The following is a 24994-nucleotide window of genomic DNA, read 5'->3' as shown; positions in this document are numbered from 1 at the left end:
TTTCTTAAACAACACTGCCTCATTGTGGTGAAGAAAGTGTTTGAATAGAAATGACATCTTACAAGTATCACCACAAGAGCGCGCTTGTGGCTTCTGTTAATACTCCAGTATAGAGATCAGACCTGAAGGAAGGGAACAGAACATTGTCACGGTTTAGCAAGCAGCAACACTTCTCTCTGCTTCCGAGACTTGGACAACCTGTCACAGGCACCTCAAAGCACTGGAGAAATATGATTAGCAATGTTTTTGCAAGATCCTTTGAATCTGAGTAAGTGGTCTCACAACACCAGGTTAAAGTCCAACAGGTTTATTTGGAATCACGAGCTTTTGGAGCGCCGCTCCTTCCTTGGGTGAGTCCACATTCACCTGATGTAGGAGCAGCGCTCGTGATTCCAAATAAACCTGTGGACTTTAACCTGGTGTTGTGAGACTTCTTACTGTGCCCACCCCATTCCAACGCTGGCATCTCCACATCATTTCTAATCTGATAGCAGGAAAGGTAGCTCACAGCAACATCCTCTCCCAAGCCGACTCGCCTGGCTTTGAGGCGCTAAGTCACCAAAATAAAATGCTCTGACGGGCGGGACATGTCATTACGTACGTCCGCCCGTCGCAGGACTCCAGAAACAGTCGCTCCACTTGGAACTTGGTCACAGCAGGTGATTCCCAGGGAGACGGCGGAGACACTTTAGAGGTGTCCTCCAAGTATCCCCGGAGAGGTCGAACTGCCCTGTTGACTCATGGGAGTCCCTGGTTTGTGATCAGCCAAAATGGAGGTGGCACATTGAGGAAGGGACCGAGCACAGTGAAAGACTTTGTCTGGGATGGCCAGAGGTGAAGGTAAGGTAGAGTCCTGCAGTGCAGAAGAAGGCCATTTGGCCCATCGAGTCTGCACCGACCACAATCCCACCCAGGCCCTATAACCCCATGCATTTACCCTAGCTAATCCCCCTGACACTAAGAGGCAATTTAGCATGGCCAATCCCCCTAACTTGCACATCTTTGGACACTAAGGGGCAATTTAGCATGGCCAATCCCCCTAACTTGCACATCTTTGGACACTAAGGGGCAATTTAGCATGGCCAATCCACCTAACCCACGAATCTCTGGACTTATCTAGACAGCGATATGAACGGAGTGGGAATGGAGGGATACAAAAGAGTGGTCTAGTTTGGACCAGGGAGCGGCGCGGGCTAATTGTTCTTTGTTTCTCGTTTCAAGGCTTCATTCTATGATCATCTTGCTGGTGCCAGTACAGAGCGAGACTGCGGATAGTTGGGAAACTGTCTCGGGGGCAGGGAATTCATATGGTGTTCGTGGAAGTGGAAATGAATAGGGTTGGGAAGCATTTTCCGATCAGGACCAGTGTGATCTCCTGGACTCGTTTCGATCGCCTCAGGGGGTCGGAGAGGAATTTCCCAGATTTTTTTCCCCATATTGGCCCTGGGGTTTTCACTCTGGGTTTTCGCCTCTCCCTGGAGATCACATGGTCTGGAATGGGGGGGTAGGGGTGAGTTAATAGGTTGTGATGAACAAAGCATCATAGCTGTGAGGGACAGCTCGGGGATAGGATATTAGTATGTAGATAGGCTGGAAAATTGGGCGGGGATCCTGGATTCAGGATTCAATCCTGGACCGGGGAGCGGCACGGGCTTGGAGGGCCGAAGGGCCTGTTCCTGTGCTGTATTGTTCTTTGTTCTTTGAAGGGGCAATTTAGCACGGCCAATCCACCTAACCTGCACATCTTTGGACTGTGGGAGAAAATCGGAGCACCCAGAGCAAACCCCACGCAGACACGGGGAGAATGTGCAAACTCCACACAGACAGTGACCCAAGCCGGGAATCGAACCCGGGTCCCTGGCGCTGTGAGGCAGCAGTGCTGACCACTGTGACACCGTGCACCCATGTCGAAAGGAGCGCATAAAGCCCCAGATACCTCATCCACCAAACCTGTCCCGCATGTGGCAGAGTCTTCAGCCATCTCACCTATTGTAGAAAGGTTTTCCATCCCCCAGCCTATCTATCATCACTGGCTGCAGTTCATAAGCTCAATAGCGTCACATAAACTTTGCATTTATGTGAAACATTTATGAAGGGATTCATAAACGATATCATGGTGAAGCAGGGCATTCGCAAACCAACAGTTACCAATAATTCTTACTGTCTCTAACGTTCTTACTCTCAAATGTAATTTAATTTTTAAAAATCCTTTTATGAACATTTAAAGTGGATAGCATCATTGAGCAATGAGACTGGGAAATGCAATTGGGTCCTTCTGTGTATGTGTGTGCTTTCTGTAGACATATCAATATCAAACAGGTTGAGGAAGTCAGACTCCTTTTTACACTTGATGTCCAGTTAATTTGAACTTGTTCTCTCTCAAGATATGCGTTTAGCCAAAACATGTCGATGTTAGGGTGGATAGGAAGAAACTTTTGCCCTTCGTTGAGTTATGGAGTCATAGAGGTCTACAGCATGGAAACAGGCCCTTTGGCCCAACTTGTCCATGCTGCCCAGTTTTTAACCACCAAGCTATTCCCAATTGCCCGCATTTGGCCCATATCCCTCTATACCAACCCTTGTAACTGTCTAAATGCTTTTTAAATGACTAAATTGTACCCACCTCTACTACTACTATTTAGAATTGTAACTTTTGGGCCAGACCTATCATTCTCCATAGCTATCTTAAAACTAATGGAATTATGGTCACTGGTTCCAAGGTGATCCCTCACTAACATTGGAGTGGTTAGTAACCAGGGGGTATAGAATTACAGTAAGAGGCTGGAGATTTAGAGGGGATTTGGGGAAAAGCTCTTTCACCCAGGGGGTGATGGGAATCTGGAACTCACTGCCTGAAAGAGTAGCCGAGGTGGGAACCCTCACAACATTAAGAAGTATTGAGCTGAGCACTTGAAATGCCAGAGCATACAAGGCTACGGACCAAGTGCTGGAAAATGGGATTAGAATAGATAGGTGCTGGATAGCCAGCACAGACGTAATGGGCCGAATGGACCAACTATCCAGGACGATATTAAAGCAGCGTGTAAATATGAGGATATCCTGGAGGGACACAAATTTCTCAATTTGGAAAGGAAGCATATTGCAGAGATGGAACAAGATCACAAATTGTCTGGAAAAATTAATCCAGAATATTATGTGTGTGGGGGGGTGGGGGGTGGAATATAGTTTCACTCCAGTAAAGGAGGCACCCAAAGACTGAAATCAGAAGGTTGTTGAAGCAGCAAATGAACAACACGTAGAATAGCCACAGGACAGACTGGTGTGCAGGAATATGTCCGATATTGAGGAAGTGACAAGACAAATTGACCAGGGTAGGGCAGTGGATGTTGTGTACATGGACTTTAGTAAAACCTTCGATAAGCTTCCTCATGACAGGCTGATACAGAAGGTGAAGACAAATGGGATCTGAGGTGAGCTGGTAAGATGGATACTAAACTGGCTTGGGCATAGAAAGGAGAGAGTAGCAGTGGAAGGATACTTTTCTAACTGGAGGTCTGTGACTAGGGGTGTTCCACAAGGAACTGGGGCCTCTGTTGTTTGTAATATATATAACTGATTTGGAGGAAAATGTAGATAGTCTGATGAGTAAATTTGCAGATGATACAAAAATTGGGGGAGTAGCGGACAGTGAGGAGGATTGTCAGAGGACACAGCAGGATATAAATCAGCTGGAGACCTGGGCCAAAAGATGGCAGATGGAATTGAACACGGACAAGTGTGAGGTAATGCAATTTGGAAGGTCTACTGCAGAAGGAGAGTATACAGTAAATGGTAGAGTCCTTAGAAATATGAGCATACAGAGGGATCGAGGCGTGCAGGTCTACAGTTCCCTGAAGGTGGCAACTCAGGTGGACAAGGTAGTCAAGAAGGCGTGTGGGATGCTGGCCTTCATCGGTCGGGGCGTTGAGTGTAGGAATTGGAAAATCATGTTGCAGCTGTAAAAAACTTTGGTTAGGCCACATTTGGAGTATAGTGTACAATTCTGGTTGCCGCACGACCGGAAGGATGTTGATGCATTGGAAAGGGTGCAGAAGAGATTTATCAGGATGGTGCCTGGTTTGGAGGATATGGACTATGGAGAAAGGTTGAACAAACTTGGATTGTTTTTTTATGGAGAGTCGGAGAGTGAGGGGGGACCTGATAGAGGTTTACAAGATTATGACAGGCTTGGATAGAGTGGATAGTCAGAGTCTTTTTCCCAGGGTTGAAGGGTCAATTCCTCGGGGGTTGAAGGGTCAGTTACTTGTGGGCATAGGTTGAAAGTGAGAGGGGCAAAGGGTCAGGTTTTTCACACAGAGGGTGGTGAATGCCTGGAACGCGCTGTCGGAGGAGGTGGTGGAAGCAGATTCTATAGCAATGTTCAATGTCTATCTATAGGGCCACACGGTGGCGCAGTGGTTAGCACTGCTGCCTCACAGCGCCAGGGACCCTGGTTCGATTCCCGTCTTGGGTCACTGTCTGTGTGGAGTCTGCACGTTCTCCCCGTGTCTGCGTGGGTTTCCTCCGGGTGCTCCGATATCCTCCCACAGTCTGAACGACATGCTGGTTAGGTGAATTGGCCGTGCTGAATTCTCCCTCAGTGTACCCGAACAGGTGCCGGAGTGTGGCGACTAGGGGATTTTCACAGTAACTTCATTGTAGCGTTAATGTAAGACTACTTGTGACTAATAAATAAACTTAATAACTTTAAAGTCTGGATAGATGCATGAGTAGAGGGATATGGATTTTTTGGATGAGACAAACAAAGAACAAAGAACAAAGAACAATACAGCACAGGAACAGGCCCTTCGGCCCTCCAAGCCCGCGCCGCTCCCCAGTCCAGGATTGAATCCTGAATCCAGGATCCCCACCCAATTTTCCAGCCTATCTACATACCAATATCCTATCCACCGAGCTGTCCCTCACAGCTACGATGCTTTGTTCATTACAACCTATTAACTTACCCCCACCCCCCCATTCCAGACCATGTGATCTCCAGGGAGAGGCGAAAACCCAGAGTGAAAAACCCCAGGGCCAATATGGGGAAAAAAAAATCTGGGAAATTCCTCTCCGACCCCCTGAGGCGATCGAAACGAGTCCAGGAGATCACAATGGCCCCGATCGGAAAATGCTTCCCAACCCTAGTCATTTCCACTTCCACGAACACCATATGAATCCCCTGCCCCCGAGACAGGTTCCCAACTATCCGCAGTATCACTCTGTACTGGCACCAGCAAGATGATCGTAGAATGAAGCCTTGAAACGAGAAACCAGGAACAATTAGCCCGCGCCGCTCCCTGGTCCAAACTAGATCACTCTTTTGTATCCCTCCATTCCCACTCCGTTCATATAGCTGTCTAGATAAGTCTTAAACGTTCCCAGTGTGTCCGCCTCCACCACCTTGCCCGGCAACACATTCCAGGCCCCCACGACCCTCTGTGTGAAATATGTCCTTCTGATATCTGTGTTAAACCTCCCCCCCTTCACCTTGAACCTATGACCCCTCGTGAACGTCACCACCGACCCGGGGAAAAGCTTCCCACCGTTCACCCTATCTATGCCTTTCATAATTTTATACACCTCTATTAAGTCTCCCCTCATCCTCCGTCTTTCCAAGGAGAACAACCCCAGTTTCCCCAATCTCTCCTCATAACCAAGCCCCTCCATACCAGGCAACATCCTGGTAAACCTCCTCTGTACTCTCTCCAAAGCCTCCACGTCCTTCTGGTAGTGTGGCGACCAGAACTGGACGCAGTATTCCAAATGCTGGTAGTGTGGCGACCAGAACTGGACGCAGTATTCCAAATGCTGGTAGTGTGGCGACCAGAACTGGACGCAGTATTCCAAATGCTGGTAGTGTGGCGACCAGAACTGGACGCAGTATTCCAAATGCTGGTAGTGTGGCGACCAGAACTGGACGCAGTATTCCAAATGCCGGTAGTGTGGCGACCAGAACTGGACGCAGTATTCCAAAGACCCTAAATGGAAGCATTATTTGCCCCTGCTGTGCCAGGTGGCTGTAAAAGATACCATGGCACAGTTTCAAAGGAGAACAGGCAATTAGTGTCCCAGCCAATATTTAGCTCACTTGACATTGGAAACAGATTATCTGCTCATTATCATACTGTTATTTGTGGGAGTTTGCTGTGTTTAAATGGGCTGCTGGATTTCCTATGTTACAACAGTAACTACACTTCAAAAATATCGAATTGACTGTAAAATGCCTTGGCACCTGCCTGTCATAATTAATATATAAATACAAATCAGTGTCCTTTTCTAAACTACATTTTCAGTTTATTTATTAGTGTCACAAGTAGGCTTACATTAACACTGCAATGAAGTTACTGTGAAAATCCCCTCGTCGCCACACTCCTGAGGGAGAATTTAGCACCTAACCAACACGTCTTTCAGACTGTGGGAGGAAACCGGAGCACCTGGAGGAAACCCACGCAGACACGGGGAGAATGTGCAGTCTCCGCACAGACAGTGACCCAAGCTGGGAATTAAATCCGGGTCCCTGGCGCTGTGAGATGGCGGTGCTTAACCACTGTGCCACCGTTTTCGGAAGACTTTGGGACTTCGTCGACCCCACACCTTCTCAATTAACAGAAATAGTCTGAAAAAATATCAGAAAAATGTTTCTCAATCCAAATTGTGACTGCTTGCTTTGGAACCAAGGAAGCGACTGAGTCCATGGTTGTTACAACCACGGTGGCCTGTAGGTGGCCTGCTTTACCTTGAAATGAACAGCAAGCTTTTACACCAACTCTAATCTTAAATTAAATTGTAGATTCCAAATGCTAAAACCTATCCTCCAAATCCATCAAGCAAGTAGTTGTCTTGACGTAAAATGTAATTCCATTTTTTTTTAAAGTTTAATTTTCTTCAAGTGTCCAATAGAAAGAGAGAATGTCAGTTTTCCAGATGCCGATTGAGGGGTAAACATCAGCCAGGGTCGCTAAGAGAACTCCCTGAAATCTCCTTCAAACAATGAGTCAAATCTTTTGAGGCCACATCAGGTTAACACCTTGTGTGAAAGACAGAACCTCCAACTGTACAGCACTCCCTCAGTGCTCCCCTAGATGTATCAGCCGAGAGCAGCAGTGCAACATAGTGGGCCTGGGTGAGCCGCATAAGTGGCACTCCTTCATCTGAGTGGGCCGCAAGATTGAAATCGGGCTTGTTCACTAACCATGTCCTCATGAATAAGATTAAATACATGTTCTCTCTGGAGCGGAGGAGGCTGAGGGGAGACTTAATAGAGGTTTATAAAATGATGAAGGGGATAGATAGAGTGAACGTCCAAAGACTATTTCCTCAGGTGGATGGAGCTATTACAAGGGGGCATAACTATAGGGTTCGTGGTGGGAGATACAGGAAGGATATCAGAGGTAGGTTCTTTACGCAGAGAGTGGTTGGGGTGTGGAATGGACTGCCTGCAGTGATAGTGGAGTCAGACACTTTAGGAACATTTAAGCGGTTATTGGATAGGCACATGGAGCACACCAGGATGATAGGGAATGGGATAGCTTGATCTTGGTTTCAGATAAAGCTCGCCACAACATCGTGGGCCGAAGGGCCTGTTCTGTGCTGTACTGTTCTATGTTCTATGTTCTATGTACATTTAATGCTAAATTGCCCCTTAGTGTCCAAAGATGTGTAGTTTAGATGGATTGGCCATGCTAAATTGCCCCTTAGTGTCCGAAGATGTGCAAGTTAGGTTGATTGGCCATGCTAAATTGCCCCTTAGTGTCCAAAGATGTGCAAGTTTGGTTGATTGGCCATGCTAAATTGCCCCTTAGTGTCCAAAGATGTGTAGGTTAGATGGAGTGGCCATGCTAAATTGCCCCTTAGTGTCCAAAGATGTGCAGGTTAGGTGGATTGGCCATGCTAAATTGCCCCTTAGTGTCCAAAGATGTGCAGGTTAGGTGGATTGGCCATGCTAAATTGCCCCTTAGTGTCCAAAGATGTGTAGGTTAGGTGGATTGGCCATGGTAAATTGCCCCTTAGTGTCCGAAGATGTGCAAGTTAGGTTGATTGGCCATGCTAAATTGCCCCTTAGTGTCCAAAGATGTGCAAGTTTGGTTGATTGGCCATGCTAAATTGCCCCTTAGTGTCCAAAGATGTGTAGGTTAGGTGGATTGGTCATGCCAAATTGCCCCTTAGTGTCCAAAGATGTGCAGGTTAGGTGGATTGGCCATGCTAAATTGCCCCTTAGTGTCAGGGGGATTAGCAGGATAAATATGTGGGGTTACGCAGATTGGGCCTGGGTGGGATTGTGGTTGATGCAGGCTTGATGGGCCGAATGGCCTCTTTCTGCACTGTACGGATTCTATGAATACTGCAAGGTGCACCCGGGAGATGTCTCCAGAGACAGTGACGAAGGGAGCTGTGCCTATTTCACCCTCGCTTATACCATCTCCCCAAGTTGTTCTGTACTGAATTCTCAAAATGTGCTAGGGACAGCTGGTCGGGGACAAGGGACATCGCCTGTGCCCTGGATCCGCAAACTCTGAGCATCTGTGGAGAGAGAGTAGAGCTATCCGGGCTCCATTCTCTGTCAGACCTACTGAGGTCTTCCAGCATTTTCTGTTTTTGTTTCAGATTCCCGCATCCGCAGCATTTTGGCTTTTATCCACCAACTGTGAACTTGTCCATCAGGATGTCATCCTGTATTTGGTGTATGTATTGTGACAATGCAGTTCCCAGCACAGGTTGGCAAATCCATGTAGCCCCATTGGAAAATGGGACTGGTATGTTACTGATAATTGCCCGCTGCCAAGTCTGAAAGGTACAGACTGATCCTCACGGGTCCCTGCCCGTCACGAGAATCGGAGCAGGCGGGGGGGGGGGGGGGGGGGGGGGGGGGGGGTAGCGGGGCGGACCATGGAAAGGTCTGTTGACCTCGGGCGGGATTTTCCGGTTTCAGTGCGAGTGGGACCGGAAAATCCCACCCATAGACTCGAATGCTGTGAGCTGCTCCCCCATTTATATTCAGGAGGAGTCCTTGTCCAAGACTGGTACCTCGATCCATTTGGCCAATGCTTTAAATCAAAACCGTCTGAGAATTGAGTTGTAATCTCGTGTAAAAGTGATCATCATGATCTTATCACAGTGTTTCTGCAGCGTAGTGGTTATCACGTTCACTTTACACGCGAAACAAAAAGGTCTCCTGCGCAAGGCCTTTAGTGTTTCCGAGCCCCACATCGAGCTGATGGCTACAGGGAGGCACGGTGGCACAATGGTAGGCACTGCTGCCTCACAGCTCCAGAAACCCGGGTTCAGTTCTGGCCTTGGGTAACTGTCTGTGTGGAGTCTGCACATCCTCCCCGTGTCTGCGTGGGTTTCCTCCGGATGCTCCGGTTTCCTCCCAAAGTCCAAAGGTGTGCAGGAGGTGGATTGGTCATGGTAAATTGCCCCTTAGTGTCCAAAGATGTGCAAGTTAGGTTGATTGACCATGCTAAATTGCCCTTTAGTGTCCAAAGATGTGTCGGTTAGGTGGATTGGCCATGCTAAATTGCCCCTTAGTGTCCAAAGATGTGTAGGTTAGGGTGGATTGGCCATGCTAAATTGCCCTTTAGTGTCCAAAGATGTGTAGGTTAGGTGGATTGGCCATGCTAAATTGCCCCTTAGTGTCCAAAGATGTGTCGGTTAGGTGGATTGGCCATGCTAAATTGCCCCTTAGTGTCCAAAGAGGTGTAGGTTAGGTAGATTGGCTGTGCTAAATTGCCCCTTAGTGTCCAAAGATGTGCAGGTTAGGTGGATTGGCCGTGCTAAATTGCCCCTTAGTGTCCAAAGATGTGCAGGTTAAGTGGATTGGCCGTGGTAAATTGCCCCTTAGTGTCCAAAGATGTGCAGGTTAGGTGGATTGGCTGTGCTAAATTGCCCCTTAGTGTCCAAAGATGTGCAGGTTAGGTGGATTGGCCATGCTAAAATTGCCCCTTAGTGTCCAAAGATGTGTCGGTTAGGTGGATTGGCCATGCTAAATTGCCCCTTAGTGTCCAAAGATGTGTAGGTTAGGTGGATTGGCCATGCTAAATTGCCCCTTAGTGTCCAAAGATGTGTGGGTTAGGGGGATAGGCCATGCTAAATTGAGCCATAGTGTCCAAAGATGTGTCGGTTAGCTGGATTGGCCTTGCTAAATTGCCCCTTAGTGTCCAAAGATGTGTAGGTTAGGTGGATTGGCCATGCTAAATTGCCCCTTAGTGTCCAAAGATGTGCGGGTTAGGTGGATTGGCCATGCTAAAATTGCCCCTTAGTGTCCAAAGATGTGTCGGTTAGGTGGATTGGCCATGCTAAATTGCCACTTAGTGTCCAAAGATGTGTAGGTTAGGTGGATTGGCCATGCTAAATTGCTCCTTAGTGTCCAAAGATGTGCGAGTTAGGGGGATAGGCCATGCTAAATTGAGCCATAGTGTCCAAAGATATGTCGGTTAGCTGGATTGGCAATGCTAAATTGCCCCTTAGTGTCCAAAGATGTGTAGATTAGGTGGATTGGCCATGCTAAATTGTCCCCTTAGTGTCCAAAGATGTGCGGGTTAGGGGGATCGGCCATGCTAAATTGAGCCATAGTGTCCAAAGATGTGTAGGTTTGGTGGATTGGCCATGCTAAATTGCCCCTTAGTGTCCAAAGATGTGTATGTTCGGTGGATTGGCCATGACCAGTGTACGCTAACAGGAATGCGATGACTGGGGGGATTTTTACAGTAACTTCATTGCAGTGTTAAGATGAAACCTGGTTGGAAGAAGAAACTTTAAGTGAAGGGAGTTACACAGGTTGGAGCAGGGTGGGGTCGGTGTTGTTGCTCCACACTGGGACAGGTTGGGGCACAGTGGCAGAGGGCGGTTTCTAGCTCCACCCTAGAGATGGGATTGGTGTTATCTGATCCTCTGACCGAACCCAGCTCCACGCAGCCTTTAAAAGGCGCTGGGAGCACCGTCAACCCGCAGCAGCCCGTTCAGTGTCTTTGCAAAGTCCAGAGCTCTACTTTCGCACAACCTTGACCATGTCCCAATATAAGGGCGGCATCAGCAACTTTGCCGGGAGCAGCATCGGCAGGAGCAGCTCCAGATACTCCAGCGGAACGACAATCGGACTGGGTGGGAGTCTGGGAGGAAGCGCAAGGATGCGTGGAGGATCGCGCAGTCTGATCGTCTCCCAGACGAGACAGATGTCGCAGAGTAGACCGGGCTCAGGGCGGTTGAGCTCCGTGGGCTATGGGATAGGAGGTCTGTCAGGGAATCTGGGCTTGGGGCAGGCACAGAGATCACACGTTGATCTCACAGCCCCTCTCCCAACCATCGACTGCAGACAGCAGGTTATCCGTGTGGAGGAGAGCAGGCAGATAAAGGGACTGAACGACCAGTTTGCCGGCTTCATTGGCGTGGTAAGCGTGCTCTCTCTCTCTCTGTCCTTTCGTAATCCAGTGTTCTCTCTGGTCTTTTTTCCCTCTGGAATGAGTGTCTCCAGTTCAGTTCCAATCTTGGCTTGTTTCTTTGCCCCCGCTAGGTCCGCACACTGGAACAGAAAAACAAGAAGTTGGAGATCCAGCTGAAACTGCTGAAGGAGCAGGGCGCTTACACATCCAACATCGACAATATGTTCCAGACTTACATCGAGAACCTAAAGAGACAGCTGGAATTACTCGGGCAGGAGAAACTGAAATTCGAAGCTGACCTGGTCCAAATGCAAGGACTCGTTGAGGACTTCAAGGGCAAGTAAGTGGTGGGATTTGCTCCTGTATTCGTTGTGACCCCAGTCTGAACTAAATCAAAGTTTCACCTGAAGACCACTTTGACAAATTGGCCAGGACCTGGGCGAAATAATGCACAGGATGTTGGCCAAATTGGGGTGTCTTGAAATGCCCGGGGATGCAGCCGTGTCCTGCCCCATTTGGCCTCAGTACCATCCCCACCCACCACCTTGGGAAACATTAGCCGGTCCCCTCCGGGAGAAATGCCTGAGAGTGGGGAAGGTGGCGGGGAGGGTGGGGGGGGGGGGGGGGGGAGGGTGGCTGGGGGTGGAGTCTCTTGAGTCCTGGAGAACTCGGAATGGGTGAAGCTGGAAGGAGTTAGTGGGTATGGTGAATGCGGGTGAGCTCCTTGGCTGAGCGATCCTTCCTTTCAGTGAAGACTTGCCCCAGCAGAGTGTGACGGCGGGGAGGGAAAGGGGCAGGAGAGTGAACATACAGATGGATAGTCGGATGCGATAGGGAATGTATTGGGGATGGGGCAGTGGGATTGCCTTCCTGAAGACCCTCAATAAAATCATCTGTTTTATTCCAGGTATGAGGATGAAATTAACAAGCGCACAGAGATGGAGAATGAATTTGTCCTCGTCAAGAAGGTGAGGTGACCAGATTATATTTATATATATCTCTCTGGCTATGGTAAACCGATCTCCTGACTCAAAGTAATTTGATCATCCTCACTTTAGGATGTGGATGAGTCCTACATGAACAAAGTGGAGCTGGAAGCTAAACTGGAAAGCCTAACTGACGAAATCAACTTCCTCCAATCAATTTTCGATGAGGTAAGAAAATGGGACACGGCACATGGTCCTCTTCTGCTGTCCCATCCAACCAAATTGATTCCAATGCTTCCCGGAACGCTTTTCAATCTGTTTCTTCTTTTTACCTCTTCTCCCACCTTGCGGATTCTTCAGGAAATCCGTGAGCTCCAGGCTCAGATTCAGAACACAGCTGTCAGTGTGCAACTCGCAGGTGGACCCGGACTGAACACTGTTGAACTCATCGCAGAAGCCAAAGAGAAGTACGAACAGCTGGCCAATGCAAACCGTCAGCAGGCAGCGGTGTGGAGACAATCTAAGGTTAATATCCTGATTCTCGTGTCCCACTTAGATCTGCAGTCCATTCTGGAGCGCAAAGCTCTTTTACTAACCGATCTTTCATTGGGGTGGCACAGTGGTTGGCACTGCTGCCTCACAGCATCAGGGAACTGGGTTCGATTCCAGCCTTGGGGTCACTGTCTGTATGGAGTTTGCACGTTCTCCCAGTGTCCGCGTGGGTTTTACGGTGGCACAGTGGTTAGCACTGCTGCCTCACAGCGCCAGGGACCCGGGTTCAATTCCAGCCTTGGGTTACTGTCTGTGTGGAGTTTGCACATTCTCCCCGTGCCTGCGTGGGTTTCCATCGGATGCTCCGGTTTCCTCCCACACTGCAAAGATGTGCTGGTTAGATGCATTGACGCAAACAGGCGCTGGAGTGTGGCGACTAGGGGAATTACAGCAACTTCATTGCAATGTTAATGTAAGCCTTACTTGTGACTAATAAATACTCTTTGAAAACTTTATTGCAGACTCAGGAACTGAGCATGTCATCTGGACAATACGGCGATGAACTCGGCATGATGAGAGAGGAAATTAAAAACATGAATATGCGTATCCGTGGACTGAATAATGACATTGAGAATCTGAGAAATCAGGTAAACAAAGGAGTGAAAGCAACAGGATAATCGACAGCAACTGGACGGTTGTTGTAATGGGCTGTTTGTACTTTAGTTCTCTCTCATTCTCTCCCAATCCGCAAAATAGCGCTTAGTTAAGAACTGGTCGCAGGATCAGTTCAATTTTGTCTCTTCTAGCCTGTCTTGCTCTCTCACGGATGACCTTTCGATAATGGTAAGGGTGGTTGGCACTGCTGCCTCTCAGCGCCAGGGACCCAGATTCAATTCCAGCCTCGGGTGACTGTGTGGAGTTTGCATATTCTCCCCCGTGTCTGCGTGGGTTTCCTCCGGGTGCTCCGGTTTCCTCCCAAAGATGTATACGTTGGGTGGATTGGCCATGCTAAATTGCCCCTCAGTGTCTCAAGATTAGATTAGGGGCACATTAGCGGGGTAAATACGTTGGGGCGCAATCCTACCCTCTGTTCATGCCATGTTCCCGCTGCGGTGAGCTCAGAGAATTTGGCGGGCAGCACTGGTGCAGACTCGATGGGCTGAATGGCCGCCTTCTGGATGGCAGGGAATCCATTGCCAGTCTGTCTGCAGTCCACAAGGCGCTGGTCATAAGAGTCAGCCTTTCCCGTGGACTTGTTTTGAGCATTGTTCTGATACACAGCACATCGATGACTCTGACCATATTAATATTTGTGCTATTAGCGTCAGGTACTGGAGGCTCGAATCAAAGATGCAGAGGAACGCGGCGAACTGTCTCTCAAAGAAGCTAAAGTCAAGATTGCAGAACTGGATGATGCCATCGCCAATGCAGGGAAGCAGATGGCCAAGCAAGTCCAGGAATATGAAGCTTTGGCACAAATCAAGATGGCTCTGGTCATTGAAATTGCCACCTACGATAGTCTTCTCCAAGGAGAGGAGAAAAGGTAAGATCGAGGGCACTTCCAGCACAGTTCATTCCTCCATTTACTTGCAATTACAATCTGATTGGTAGTTCTGGTCTCTGAATTGAACCGAGTGCGGGCATTCAGAGTGCCGCGGTATTGGACAAGAACTTTGGTTTACAAGCTGCCTCGGTATCGAGCGAGACACAAGTATCAAACTCACTCTGAGTTCTGGATCTCCTATCCCTTGTGACCAAATGGCCTGTTGGCATTTACTGCCTGATGGGCACTTTGACTGAGGGGCTGGAGGGTGGCTGTGCCCATTCGGAACTGAACCCCAGCACATACTAGTGTCCCTGGGAGAGCGGGGGAGGAATATTGGTAAACCTGTGGGGGGAAATCTGACTGTAAATATATTGCAAATTACCTGCTGTAATGTGAATACGTTTCCTTTGTCAACAGAATGCAAGAAGGGGTAAGAACCCTCAATATCCAGCAAATACAGGGCCAAGGTAAGAGAATTTCTCATTCCTCGTTTGAACTAAGAATTCCTGCAGGAAGAGCGAGAAATAAACAGAAGTGGGGATTTCTTGAATTCCACAGTAGATTTTTCATTTGTTGAGAAGAGAATAGACAACTTGTCATTCAGGCCAGAGTGCATGTGTTCTGAAGAAGGATCTATATGGTGCTCCCCAAATCTTAATCTCTCTTTGCTCTGTTCCCAGAGCCTGAGTGACTTTGCCAACATTTGTGCTCTCATTTTTGCCATACATAATCGCATATCTGTGTTCAATATTAAGCTCAATTGTCATCCAATGCACTTCCAATGTTGCTGACTACGCAACTTGCATTCCTGGCTGCCATGCTCACTGATTTATATTCAATAAATGATTCATTCTCCTCGGATACTGTCTCCCTTCCGTTCAAATCAGCCATCATCACCCTTCATTTTTGCAGTCCCCAAACTTGCTTTTTTTTCTCTCTCCTTCAAGTCCTTGAGTGTGTTGTTACCTCCTAAAGCAAGTGCCCACCTCACAACTGACATCACGTTGACTGTGGCCATATGAAACTCTCTCCCCTCATCCTTCCCTGTCTGTTTTGCAGCCATAGATATGGTTCACCATTCCCTCCAATGCCTATTCTGCTTTGTCCTGCTGTATGGGTGTCTGAATCCACTTCGGTCTTTCCAGTCATAACCAGAGAATTTCCTGTAATGGCTTTTGTGCCCGCTCCAACATCGTTACCGAGGGAAGGATATATGCTTTCACCCACCCGTACCTTCTCATTCAGTTGCTATCTCTTAGCAATATCGTCCAAAACCGCCAGATCAAATTGCATGGGAATTCTCCCTCAGTATGGGAGCACTTTGAGACATTTTACTTTGTTAAAGGTGCTATATAAAGTTCTGCTTAGCCGCAATTAGGGATGTGCAGTGATGCCCACATCCCACGGAAGGAGAAAGAAGGTCCCAGATTATAAGTGTTTTTCTTTCCTCTTTTGCAGCGAATGTGATGGGATTCTCGAACATGAGTGGTGGATTAGAAAGCTCCCTTGGCAGTGGCAGCAGCGTGGGCATGGGCATGGGCATGGGCATGGGCTCCTCCAGTGGCAGCAGCGGGCAAACATTGATTCTGAAGAAAGTAGAGCAGTCTTCATATTGAATCAACGAGGAAATATACTAATACCAGCCCACTGAGTTGATTGTCAAGAGTTCTATTTCATCTACCTATTGCCTTTAGTTCGATGGTTAACGAGTTTTTTGATCATACCTGCTGTTTGGAACAGTTTTAACCCATTCACTCCCCCCCCCCCCCCCCCCCCCCCCCCCGCCCCACCCCCCAGTTAAATGACATGAAATTAACTTTTGACATCTTAACCAGTGCAACAAGCCAATCAAACCTGGTTAATAGTCTGGGTTTCTGGGAAAGTGGTCAAGTGGTCAAGAAACTTACACTGTAGTTGTTGGAAATTGGGAAATATACCTCTGCTTTCGGTGCTGAACTCTCGTTTTGATATTCTTTATCACTTTGTATCGGGGATTTACCTTTTATGACACTCCTGTTTATGAATAAAGCTCTAATTCTCAAATCTGGACTGCTTTTTGCCTCAGCTCAATACAAAGTTAGTGATAACAGCCGGTTTTATCTGTTCTTATGAGATTGAAGATCTTTAATTTTCTTGCAACATAACCTTTGGAGCAATGTTACAAAACATAGAAAGACTACTTTGTGGTTCCATCAACAAAACTGCTCGGTGCATGATATAGTCTGTCGGTGGCACAGTGGTTAGCGCTGCTGCCTCACAGCACCAAGGACCCGTGTTCGATTCCCGGCTTGGGTCACTGTCTGCACAGAGTCTGCACGTTCTCCCCCGTGTCTGCGCGGGTTTCCTCCGGGTGCTCTGGTTTCCTCCCACACTCCGAAAGACGTGCAGGTTAGGTGCATTGGCCATGCTAAGTTCTCCCTCAGTGTGGCGACTAAGGGATTTTCACAGTAACTTCATTGCAGTGTTAATGTAAGCCTATTTGTGACACTAAGAAATCAACTTTAAATCCTTCACCTCTACTAATGAAATCACCTCTTCCATCAGCTAAGAATGCCAGCACTGGACATAGGTTAATTTAGTATCCCACAATGGGGTTTGTATATCATATAAAGGCAGATAGGGGTAAAATGTAGCCCCTAATTTGTAGAATTAAGCCCCCACCAATGGAGATAGCCTCACTTGGAAATGTTACAGGATTGGAACAAAAGAATATCATTCTGATGTAATCATTAGGGACTGAGGAAAGTGGTTCTATTCCCCAGCACTATAGCTGCTTGGGTTAGTTTACAGTAAAATTGGGCATCCATAAGGTAAAGTTGCCATAGTCCCAGATGACCATAGGCTGCTTTCCCCTTTGTGGGGAGAGCTGACTGGTGGTGATTTAACCTGAGGGTCACCACACCTCAGGCGAAGGGCAAGGTTGAGAAGGCCTTCATGAATGATTCAGTGAAAAGACAAAATGTCCTTCTGGTATAGTAAGAACAATATAATAATTGGAGTACTGCTCTAAAAAGATACATGCTGTTGAAACTTTTGGTCTTGCACTCATCAGGACAGAATTGCTCGAATATGAAATCTCAGAAGAGAACAATCAGAATCCAGCTGCCAACCAATCAGCTTCCTTTTCTCACGCAGTATACATTGTTGTTTCCTTTGAAGATTCTGTACCAGTGACAGGCAACCTAGGCTAGTGAGCGGGCCACCTGAGTGGCCCTCCATCTCAGTGGGCTACAAGATTGAAATGGGGCTGGTTCACTAACCATGTCCCCATAAATAAGATTAAATACATTTAATCCACACTGAATACTTCATAACAAAAATATTTCATCGTTTACACATTAATAGAACTCTCATCAACGTCAAACGGAAAAAAACAAAAGAAATGTTGACACTTTGGACACAGCGCACGGTTCTCACACTCAATGTTGAGTGTAATCAGCACACACCTCACTTCACTCACCCTTGCTTTACGTACGAATCACTTCAGTCACACCGGTAGGAAAAAAACTACACGGACGGAAATCAGCGGAATGGGGCAACCCAGCGCCCGGGACAACGGTCAACAAAATATCTCGTGGGGCTGCACTCAGATGGGCCGCATGTGGCACAGTGGTTAGCACTGCTGCCTCACAGCGCCAGAGACCTGGGTTCGATTCCAGCCTCGGTGCTTGATTAGCACCACTCTGCATCCCGTCCCAAGGCCGGTTTATCCTTCCTGAAGTTCCGAGGCCCAAAACCAAACACAATCTTCTAAAGTGAAAAGAGAATACTGCGGATGCTGGAAATCTGTACGAAAAACAGAAAGTGCTGTGACAATATTATAACCATTATCTTACCAGAGTTCATATAACTGGCATTGCTTTGTATTTCAGCTCTTTTGCAATGGGTGGCACAGTGGTTAGCACTGCTGCATCACAGCGCCAGGGACCCGGGTTCAATTTTGGCCTCGGGTCACCGTCTGTGTGGAGTTTGCACTTTCTCCCCGTGCCTGCGTGGGTTTCCTCCGGGTGCTCCGGTTTCCTCCCACAGTTCAAAGATGTGTGGGTCAGGTGCATTGGCCATGCTAAATTGTCCCTTAGCATCCAAAGATGTGCAGGTTAGGTTGATTGGCCATGCTAAATTGTCCCTTCGTGTCCAAAGATGTGCAGGTTAGGTGGATTGGCCATGATAAATTGCCCCTTAGTGTCCAAAGATGTGTAGGTTAGGTGGATTGGCCATGATAAATTGCCCCATAGTGTCCAAAGATGTGCAGGTCCAGTGGATTGGCCATTATAAATTGTCCCTTAGTGTCCAAAGATGAGCAGGTTAGGTGGATTGACCATGCTAAATTGCCCCTTAGTGTCCAAAGATGTGCAGGTTAGGTGGATTGGCCGTGCTAAATTGCCCCTTAGTGTCCAAAGATGTGCAGGTTAGGTGGATTGGCCGTGCTAAATTGCCCCTTAGTGTCCAAAGATGTGCAGGTTAGGTGGATTGGCCGTGCTAAATTGCCCCTTAGTGCCCAAAGATGTGTGGGTTAGGTGGATTGGCCATGCTAAATTGAACCACACATCTTTGGATGCTAAGGGACAATTGAGCATGGCCAATCCATCTAACCTACACATCTTTGAACACTAAGGGGCAATTTAGCATGGCCAATCCATCTAACCTGCACATCTTTGGACACTAAGGGGCAATTTAACATGGTCAAATATATTGAATACATTCCATGATCCACTGCTCTCTGGCAAGGGAATTCCAAAGGCCCTTGAGAGAAAAGTAAATCTTCCTCATCTCAGTTTTGAATGGGACACCCCTTATTTTTAAACAAATTCTACATCCCTCTCCCCACCCCCCTACAAGGGAGTCAGCTTCCCCCTTTAGGATCTTGTATGTATTGATCAGATCACCTCTCTCATTCATCTAAACTCCAACCTGCTCAAATCTTTTGTTCAGAAGGCAATCCCTTCATCTCGGCCATCAGGCCAGTGAACCTTCTCTGAGGTACCTGCAGTTCCTTGAATGATGGCCTCTTGAGAATGCACAATGTTAATCGCTCCACTGCTGGTGGGTGTAGTGTCTGTCTCTTTAAGACAGCACAGCGGAAGTGGGTCACCTGACTTAAGGGACCGATGGGATCTGAGAGTGAGTAATCATCCCGGAGAGTGAAGATCCTGTGGGATCTGCGAGAGGTTTTTAAGGGGTCCACCAAATATTCTCACTGATAACAGCCTTGCAGAATTCCCACCCTGCCAGCGGGATTGACAGAGTGGAGGGACGGTGCTGATCACTGCCAGTGTCAGTCGTGCCCTGTTTATCCTGAAAAATGAAACGTGTATTCAACTGTGGATTTTTAAACATCCCAATTCCACAAATAAAGAGGAGGATTTCATTCAGTGCGGCGATGGGAGGATAGGCTGAGGGACGTAATCACCAACGTTAATCTTGAAGGATTGGATCCCTACCCTGCTCTGGCCATGTTTAGATCTGGTAAGTAGAGAAACAGCGGGGGTGGCACGGTGTCACAGTGGTTCGCACTGCTGCCTCACTGCGCCAGGGACCCGGGTTCAATTCCTGGCTCGGGTCACTGTCTGTGTGGAGTCTGCACATTCTCCCCGTGTCTGCGTGGGTTTCCTCTGAGTGCTCCGGTTTCCTCCCATCGCCCAAAGATGTGCGGGTTAGATTGATTGGCCGTGCTAAATTGTCCCTTAGTGTCACGGGATCCCAGTTAGAGGGATTAGTGGGGTAAATATGTGGAGTTATGTGGATGGGGCCTGGGTGGGATTGTTGTTGGTGCAGACTCGATGGGCTGAATGGCCTCCTTCTGCACTGTTGGGATTCTATGAAATTCTATGAGAGTGTTTCTGTATATTCGGTTGACTTCACCTTTCGTGCGTCCATGTCTTAACTCACACTAAGTACCGTTTCCCCGAGTGCCCCTGTGCTCTGTGTCTCTCAGTCAAGCAATGCCTTGATTTTACAATTCTCATCCTTGTTTTCAAATCCCTCAATGGCCTCTCCCTACCTCTCTAATCTCCTCCAGCCCCACAACCCTCGGAGATACCTGCAGTTCCTTGAATGCTGGCCTCTTGAGAATCCACAATTTTAATCGCTCCACCATTGGTGGGTGTGGTGTCTGTCCCTTCAAGACAGCACAGCGGAAGTGGGTCACCTGACTTAGGGGACCAATGGGGACTGAGAGTGAGCAATCACCCCGGAGGGTAGAGTTAGCATCATGAGGACTGGAACACAACTCCAGGGCAGCCTAGAGCAGGAAGTAATCCTGTACCTAGTTTCTTTTATCAATAAATACCTTTTGTCTGTTCGGGTGCCATATCAGAAACTTCAAGGTATATTATGATCAGACCCCAACAATTTTCTATTTTGTCACGAATATAAGGAATATAAGGAAAGATGTGCGGGTTAGGTTGATTGGCCAGGTTAAAATTGTCCCTGAGATGCGTAGTTAGAGGGATTAGCGGATAAATATGTGGGGGTAGGGCCTGGGTGGGATTGTGGTCGGTGCAGACTCGATGGGCCGAATGGCCTCCTTCTGCACTGTAGGGTTTCTATGATTCTAAGATGTTTCACTCCTGGCGCGATTTGGCAAACTGGGAAGCTTTTATCAGAACAAACTTCAAGTAACAACACAGTTTAACGAGAACAAATGAATTAGCTTAACCTTTAACAATTGAACAATACTGAAACATGACAAACATAATTCCTAACTGCAAACCTATCGCAAAGAAATATTCCTCTGATAGACTTAAACTCCTCTCTTTATAATTAGTTAGCAAACACAGGCATGCTTGCTGTGACTTATGTTACCAGGCTCTGGAGCTTTCCGAAAGCCTTTGGAGAGAGTGAGAGACAGCATGACACTGCTTTCCTCAGGCAGCTCAGGCAGCAACTACTTGTATTTGAAAATGAAACTGAAACAGTATTTCTTTCCTGCAAGTTGAGTGTATCCCATTAAGCACATGACTCTGTCCCCAGCAATCAACCAAATTAAAACTCTACACTGAAACCCCCAGGGGGAGCACAAATGCATTGGCTCTGCTTAAAATAAAACTCCAGGTCTAAAATATGTCCTTACTTGTGCTCCCAGCTCCGAATTTAAAGGTTTTGCTCGACAAATTGGCACCCTGCAAAATAGATCTGAATTCTAAACATAAGGCTCATATCATCACATGTTCATGATGAAGTCTGAAATCTTTTGACGATGGTGGAATTACACTACATATATTGGCGATGAGGTGGATCCCAGTGGTTAGCACTGCTGCCTCACAGCGCCAGGGACCTGGGTTTGATTCCTGACTTGGGTAACTGTCCGTGTGGAGTTTGCACATTCTCCCCGTGTCTGCGTGGGTTTCCTCCGGGTGCTCCAGTTTCCTCTCACATTCCAAAGATGTGCGGGTTAGGGGTATTGGCCACGCTTTGTGTCGGGGGTTAGCAGGGTAAATAGGTGGGGTTACGGGGATAGGGTGGGATTGTTGTGAGAGCAGACTTGATGGGCAGAATGGCCTCCTTCTGCACTGTAGGGATTCTATGATTCTATGATATGAATTGGATGACACTGCGTATCTGTAAGTAATTCATTTTAGCTGAAACTTGGAAATGAGGGAGACCCACCTGAGCGCCTGGTTTTGGGTGAATAGACTGAGAGAGAGTTCTGGTTGGCACAGTGGTTGGTACTGCTGCCTCACAGTGCCAGGGACCCGGGTTCATTTCCGGCCTTGGGTCACTGTCTGTGTGGAATTTGCACGTTCTCCCCGTGATTGCGTGGGTTTCCTCCAGATGGTCCGGTTTAGAACATAGAACATAGGACATTACAGCGCAGTACAGGCCCTTCGGCCCTCGATGTTGCGCCGACCAGTGAAACCAATCTAAAGCCCATCTAACCTACACTATTCCAATATCATCCATATGTTTATCCAATAACCATTTGAATGCTCTTCATAGAAATCATAGAAACCCTACAGTGCAGAAAGAGGCCATTCGGCCCATCGAGTCTGCACCGAACACAATCCCACCCAGGCCCTATCCCCATATCCCCACATATTTACCCGCTAATCTACGCATCCCGGGACACTAAGGGGCAATTTAGCATGGCCAATTTACCTAACCCGCACATCTTTGGACTGTGGGAGGAAACCGGAGCACCCGGAGGAAACCCACGCAGACACAGGAAGAATGTGCAAACTCCACACAAACAGTGACCCGAGCCGGGAATCGAACCCAGGTCCCTGGAGCTGTGAAGCAACAGTGGAACCACTGTGCTACCGTGCCGCCCTTAATGTTGACGAGTCTACTACTGCTGCAGGCAGGGCATTCCACGCCCTTACTACTCTCTGAGTAAAGAACCTCCCTCTAACATCTGTCCTATATCTCTCACCCCTCAATTTAAAGCTATGTCCCCTAGTGTTAGCCATCACCATCCGAGGAAAAAGGCTCTCACTATCCACCCTATCTAATCCTCTGATCATCTTGTATGCCTCTATTAAGTCACCTCTTAGCCTTCTTCTCTCTCATGAAAACAATCTCAAGCCCCTCAGCCTTTCCTCATACGATTTTCCCACCATACCAGGCAACATCCTGGTAAATCTCCTCTGCACCCTTTCTGACACTTCCACATCCTTCCCATAATGCGGCGACCAGAACTGTACGCAATACTCCAAGTGCGGCCGCACCAGAGTTTTGCAGAGTTGCAACATGACCTCCTGGCTCCGAAACTCAATCCCTCTACCAATAAAAGCTAACACACCGTACGCCTTCTTAACAACCCTATCAGCCTGGGTGCCAACTTTCAGGGATCTATGCACATGGACACCCAGATCCCTCTGTTCATCCACACTACCAAGTATCTTACCATTAGCCCAGTACTCTGTATTCCTGTTACTCCTTCGAAAGTGAATCACCTCACACTTTTCCGCATTAAACTCCATTTGTCACCTCTCAGCCCAGCTCTGCAGCTTATCTATGTCCCTCTGTAACCTACCACTTCCCTCCGCACTGTCTACAACTCCACCGACTTTAGTGTCATCCGCAAATTTACTAACCCATCCTTCTACGCCCTCATCCAAGTCATTAATAAAAATGACAAACAGCAGTGGCCCCAAAACAGATCCTTGCGGTACACCACTAGTAAGTGAACTCCAGGATGAATATTTCCCATCAACCACCACCCTCTGCTTTCTTCCAGCTAGCCAATTCCTGATCCAAACCACTAAATCACCCTCAATCCCATGTGTCCGTATTTTCTGCAAAAGCTTACCACGGGGAACCTTATCAAACGCTTTGCTGAAATCCATATACACCACATCAACCGCTTTACCCTCATCCACCTCTTTGGTCACCTTCTCAAAGAACTCAATAAGGTTTGTGAGGCACGACCCTACCCTTCACAAAACCATGCTGACTATCCCTAATCAAATTATTCCTTTCCAGGTGATGATAAATCCTATCTCTCATAATCCTTTCCAATACTTTGCCCACAACAGAAGTAAGGCTCACCGGTCTATAATTACCAGGGTTGTCCCTACTCCCTTTTTTGAACAAGGGGACAACATTTGCTATCCTCCAGTCTTCTGGCACTGTTCCAGTAGACAAGACGACCCAAACATCAAAGCCAAAGGCTCTGCAATCTCCTCTCGAGCCTCCCAGAGAATCCTAGGATAAATCCCATCCGGCCCTCCCACACTCCAAAGATGTGCGGGTTAGGTTGATTGGCCATGCTAAATTGCCCCTTAGTGTCTGGGGGATTAGCGGGGTAAATGTGTGGGGTTATGGGAATAGGGCCTGGGTGGGATTGTGGTTGGTGCAGACTCGATGGGCTGAATGGCCTCCTTCTGTACTGTCGGGACTCTATGAAAGTTGAGAGTTGTTTCAGGTGGTGCCAGACTCTGAGGGGCAGATGAAGTAGCGAACCCAATGTGGCCGGTGTGTCAAGAGATATGGGAAGAGATAGAAAATTAAAAATAAAGAGAGGTTAGTCTTCAGGAACAAGGAAAGTGAAACTTGAGTAAAAGATAAAGGACAGGAGTTTTTGAAATAAAAGGGCAGTGCAGACTTTCACAGCAGCGCTGAGGAAGCAGTCCAACAGACCACTGCCTCTCCAATTGGCCAATTTCCTCCTCTCCTATAATACCCCCGCCATGTCACTGCAGCATTAGACCGACAGAATTACTGATGGGTCTGAGACGCTGCCTTGTCCTTCTTCTCCCAAATTTGACGGGGAGGTGGAGGCTCCAAAAGCCTCACAGAAGGACTATCATAGAATCATAGAGTGCAGAAGGAGGCCATTTGGCCCATCGAGTCTACACCGACCACAAACCCACCCAGGCTCTATCCCCCTGTATTTACCCTAGCTAGTCCCCCTGACACAAATTATACGATAAATGGCAGAACCATCAAGGGTGTAGATACGCAGAGGGACCTGGGTGTGCAAGTCCACAGATCCTTGAAGGTGACGTCACAGGTGGAGAAGGTAGTGAATAAGGCATATGGCATGCTTGCCTTTATAGGACGGGGCATAGAGTATAAAAGTTGGGGCCTGATGTTGCAGATGTATAGAACGTTGGTTCGGCCGCATTTGGAATACTGCACCCAGTTCTGGTCGCCACGCTACCAGAAGGACGTGGAGGCTTTAGAGAGAGTGCAGAGGAGGTTGCCTGGTA

General features: G+C 47.8%; 1 protein-coding gene across 1 annotated transcript; it reads left to right on the top strand.

Moving 5' to 3' along the window:
• Positions 1–10937: 10937 nt before the first annotated feature.
• LOC144481906 (keratin, type II cytoskeletal 8-like) lies at positions 10938–16389 on the top strand. Its single transcript, XM_078201071.1, has 9 exons — positions 10938–11387; positions 11510–11718; positions 12286–12346; positions 12437–12532; positions 12665–12829; positions 13318–13443; positions 14119–14339; positions 14760–14809; positions 15801–16389. The coding sequence occupies exons 1-9, from the start codon at positions 11007–11009 to the stop codon at positions 15956–15958; spliced, it is 1467 nt and encodes a 488-aa protein (XP_078057197.1). The 5' UTR covers positions 10938–11006; the 3' UTR covers positions 15959–16389.
• Positions 16390–24994: the final 8605 nt, after the last annotated feature.

Source organism: Mustelus asterias, chromosome X (genome assembly GCF_964213995.1).
Source record: "Mustelus asterias chromosome X, sMusAst1.hap1.1, whole genome shotgun sequence".
NCBI lineage: Eukaryota > Metazoa > Chordata > Chondrichthyes > Carcharhiniformes > Triakidae > Mustelus > Mustelus asterias.
This window is presented reverse-complemented; position numbering and strand designations above follow the sequence as displayed.